At 58.7% G+C, this 4,695-nt stretch overlaps 1 protein-coding gene across 1 annotated transcript; it reads right to left on the bottom strand.

Moving 5' to 3' along the window:
- Positions 1-276: 276 nt before the first annotated feature.
- VOLCADRAFT_58666 (uncharacterized protein) lies at positions 277-4,565 on the bottom strand (the record flags this gene model as incomplete). The annotated part of the gene is made up of 8 exons (XM_002948677.1): positions 277-381; positions 886-954; positions 1,514-1,579; positions 1,868-2,059; positions 2,541-2,621; positions 3,517-3,560; positions 4,109-4,211; positions 4,446-4,565. Coding segments are annotated over 8 exons (780 nt in total), but the record flags the coding sequence as incomplete, so codon positions are not given.
- Between the last annotated feature and the right edge of the window lie 130 nt (positions 4,566-4,695).

The raw sequence follows: 4,695 nt of genomic DNA, 5'->3' as shown, positions 1-4,695 counted from the left end.
TGAGGATCCCCGGGGAGACAGGGGGTCTGCAAACACATGCTGAGTGTATGTATGTATGTATGTATGTATGTATGTATGTATGTATGTATGTATGTATGTATGTATGTATGTATGTATGTATGTATGTATGTATGTATGTATGTATGTATGAATCCAACAGCACTGTACGCACACCCACGGACTGCCCACGAAGTCCCAAATCACTACCTTGTCTATTGCGTCCCTACTACACCTCTCTTACACCCTGTCCTCCTCCCTCCTCCCCGGCCCGCCTACCTACCTACCCTGGCCCCTCCCCACCTGGAATGACACGGTGGCGGAGCCCCTCCTGGCGGCCTTGGGCTGGTTGGCCGCGGGGGCCCACCCCGTCATGAAGATCACCTGGGTGCGCGTGTGCGTGTGTGGGTGTGTGGGTGTGTGTCGGGGGGGGGGAGATGCGTGTGTGGGTGTGCGCGCGTGTGCGTGTGTGTGTAGGTGTGTGCGCGTGTGTGGGTGTGGGTGTGTGTGGGTTGGAGAGGGGGGGAGAAGAAAGAATGATGACGGGAATAATTATTCAGGAGCTTCAGGAGGGAGCTCCGGTTATGAAGGGAAAGACAGCCGTGCAAGATGTGCGAGGTGATTTGACCTCTGAGTGAGCAAAGCAAAGCATTCCCGCCCACCTCTCTCTCCAACGCACACACACATACATACATACATACATACATACATACATACATACATACATACATACATACATACATACATACATACATACATACATACATACATACATACATACATACACACACCACACACAGATGCACATGCACATAAGTGAAACGCCTAGTTTCCCCCCGTCTGGTGCATCCCCCCCTCGCCCTCCCCCTCCCTCCACTGCCCCGGCACCTCGAAGGTGGCGCTGATGCCGCCACCATCCTCCGGAGACCCGAACATTGACTGGTACACCGCAGCAGCCTGAGGGGGTGTGGTGGTGGTGGTGGATTTGGGCGAGGGGGCCGGAGATCAACCCCCCCCGGGGGCACCGGGAGACCGGTAAGTGCTGTGTAAAGGAGGATATCGCGTTAGGGAGATAGCTACAAACATGACTAATGTTACATGAGTCTGTTAACGCCGGAACAGACGTAACGGCCCCCTCACATGCCAAGCACATCCGCCGGGTGGGTGAGGTCCGGCGGAAGGAGGGGGAGTCGGAAGGAGCCAAATGGGTTTGTACGGTTTGTACGAAAGGCCCAGATGCCCGTCGCCTTCAGAGTTCAGAGTTGGTCTCCGCGGAGGCTGTGCGGGATGTGTGCGGGTGAGGGGGGACTGTATGATGTGTGTATGTATGTATGTATGTGTGTAGGGGGTTGTAGCATAACCGGTAGTCCTTACGCCGCCATGTAGGGCCCTCTGCGGGTTTTCATGGCTCAACCCGACACGCCTTACCCCCCTTACCCCTCCCCCTGCCCCTCTCCCTCCCCCCCCCTCTCCCTCTCCCTCCCTCTCCCCCTGCCCCTCTCCCCGCCCCACTTACCGCCAGCGCCGAGTCCCTGGGCAGCGACCTCCTCCGGTTCACCGCCGCGTTGCTCTCTCCCAGGGCCTGAGGGCGTATCGGTACACATGCACACGGGCATACCTCCTCATACGAACTACCTACCTGCCTACCTACCTACCTACCTACCTACCTACCTACCTACCTACCTACCTACCTACCTACCTACCTACCTACCTACCTACCTACCTACCTACGAATATACATGCAATGGGGGTATAGCCTAAGACGTCCCTTACGTAACGTGTGGTGAGCGGATTTAGTTTTTTTTTGAATTTTTGGGTTTGAATTGGATACCCCTCCCCTCCCCACCTTCCCTTCTCCCTCCCAACCCACCCTGAGATGTTGTACGAGCTCCAGGGGGGAGGGGTATCCGATCTTGAAGCGGTCCACGTCCACCGCCGGCATTCTCAGGTCCGCCCTCGTGAGCAGGTTCCCCGCGTCCCGCACCTGGGCCAGGGGGGACACCGCCGCCGACACACCGCCCTCGCGCTCCATCTGGGCCAGAGCGCACGAGATACGCAGCTCCTACGGGTATGTGGGGGAGGGGGAAAACATGTATGTATGTATGTATGTATGTATGAGGGCCAACTGCCCTGACGTCCAATCTATAAAGAGTTGCAGGAGGGCTGACCAGAGAGAGAGGGGGGTTCCGCAAGGAAGCTCAAAAGCAACAACTTTCTCATCGACGAGGTCGACCGACCGACCGAACGAACGAACGCAAACGCGAACAACAACATTGCGAAGTCGTCACCCGCAGCGCTGCCCCCCCAACAAAACCCGCCCCGGACCAGTCGCGGGGATCACGCCAACGGCGTGACGTCATCACCGTATTCCACAAAACCTGTCGTCTGTCCGGCAGGGCCCAAGTAAAACCAGGAATACGGACATACGTACACACGCGCTTTACTAAGTCCTCCTTGCGGCTCAGTCCATCCTAACACACACATATACACATACATACACACATACAGACACATATATATACACTGCACGGCCTCAGGCCCACCTGCAGTGTATCCCCCCCCAGCAGAGCGGACAGAAAGAGGCCGTCCGGAACCAGAGCCATGCGGCACTGGGCCATGGCGCCCTAGGGAAAAAGGGTGTGTGGGGGGGGGGACGGCGGGTAGGGGGAGAGGGAAGGGGAGGAAAACCGCGGGGAAACGGCGGTCAGCGGTTGGGGCCGCTATTGCTGCCGTACTGGTGCTATAGTAGTGCAGGGAGTGCTGCTGCCATGGTGATGATGATGATGATGATGATGGTGATGATAAAGGAATGTTGTGTATCCCGTTCCCAGTAGTGGCGGTGGCGGTAGTGGTGGTGGTGGTGATGTGCAGAGAAGGACACGGGTGGATGACGGACAGGACAGCAGATAGATAGACAGACAGACAAACAAACAGGAGGGTCCTCTCCCAGCCGGTTCCATCCCTGCCTCAATCAAACGCGCTGTATGTGTACGTGCGTATTTATGTATGTGCTAGCACGAGTAGCCGCCGACCCCGGACTGGCGGGCCGCCAACTGTTCCGTACTAACCCACCCAACCACCCATCACGTGTGAGGTGAGTGTGAGGTAAAAGGTGTCGTTGCTTTCCTTCCGGGCGTTCCACAGTGCGATTACATACATCGCAATCACCGCCACAAACTTAAGGCGGCCCGCCCCCCGGCGCCCGGAAGCGTCTGTGTCGTGTGGTGCGCTGTGGCTCCATGTGGCTCAGTGTGCGCCAATGCGGTGCACGAGACGAGAAAACAACAACGACAACGACAACGACATTAACAACAACACAACCAGTCAATCGGCACGTGAGCCAACCAGCCTTTCACCCCCCTCACCACCTGCAAAACCCCACCCGGCTGGGGTGGGTGTGTCTTTGGCGTGTCGGCACTTGTTTCTCTGATTCCCTGTTGCATCATACATTTCCTCCCCCCTCCCCTCCCCTCCCCCCTTCCCTCCCTCCCCCCTCTAGCCAGCGCACCGACGGCTCACCGGGAGGTCATTAGCCCAGTGCAGTCCCAGGCAGCTGATGATCACTGAGGTGGTGGTGGTGGTGGTGGTGAGGTGGGGAGGTGGGGAGGAGGACACAAGGGCCCGCCGCCCACCAGGGGGAGTGAGAGGGGGGAAGGCAGGGTGGGAAAAAAGTGCTATTGCTGATAATGATGGTGATGATGGCGATGCAGAAGTCAAAGCACAACCTAGCGTCCCGTCCACAGCAACATCTCCTTCCTCCCGGGGGGCGGATGGAGGAGGGGAGGGCAGGGGAGGCAATATATATACGGAAAGAACATCGTAGATAGACCGCTGCAGGCCCCCTCCCCTTCTCCGCCTCCTACAGCAAGGAGGGTGTGTGTGGGGAGGGCCGTTGTGGATCACCGCGAGGTCCACACAACACCCCCTCCCTCCCCTCCTCAAGTTAGCGCAGTAGCAGTACAGGTGTACTGCAGGGTAGGGGGGTACCAATGGTCCGCCGTACCCATATCTCTTTCCCCCCCCCCACCACCACCGCCCGAGCACTTCCCCCGTTCCGGGCGGGTCCTCCCCTTCCCCCCCCCAAACACACACGCACACACACACAACTCACGGTCCACGCTGTTGGGTCGCAGCGGCAGGTGCTCCTCATCACCCCGCACACACAGCAGCCGGGGCCAGGGCCTGGCGCCAGGGAGGGAGTGAGAGGCGGCAGCCTCACGCTGGGAAGAGGGGGGAAGGGCGGGGGAGGGGAGGGTGATGTAGGGTTTGGAGGATTCAAGAGGACAGATAAATAGGGGATGGCGTGCGTGCGTGGGTGCCTGCGAGTGAACTGGAAAGACTCCCCCACACCAGGAAACAAGAGATCTGGCTGGCATAAATATTAGGACTAGGAAACAAATGGAAAGAGATGAGTGAAGCCGCCCCTACCCCCCCCCCCCCACACACACCTGCACCCTGTCCAGCATGGGCTGCGACGTGTCCACCACCACCACCCGTTCAATGCCCGCACGGCCCCCCGCCAGCTGCTGTAGCACGGGCAGGGCTGCGGGGGATAGGATTAGCGTGGGGGAGGGGGAGAGGGGGAAGAGAGGGTTTGTACATATGTATGTATGAATGTGTGGAACGGCCGTTTCCTTTCCCCTCCGCTACCCCTTTCCCTCACCCGCCCGGGCTCCCCCCTCTCCCTCACCCGTCCGG

This window comes from Volvox carteri (genome assembly GCF_000143455.1).
Source record: "Volvox carteri f. nagariensis unplaced genomic scaffold VOLCAscaffold_11, whole genome shotgun sequence".
Classification (NCBI taxonomy): domain Eukaryota; kingdom Viridiplantae; phylum Chlorophyta; class Chlorophyceae; order Chlamydomonadales; family Volvocaceae; genus Volvox; species Volvox carteri.
This window is presented reverse-complemented; position numbering and strand designations above follow the sequence as displayed.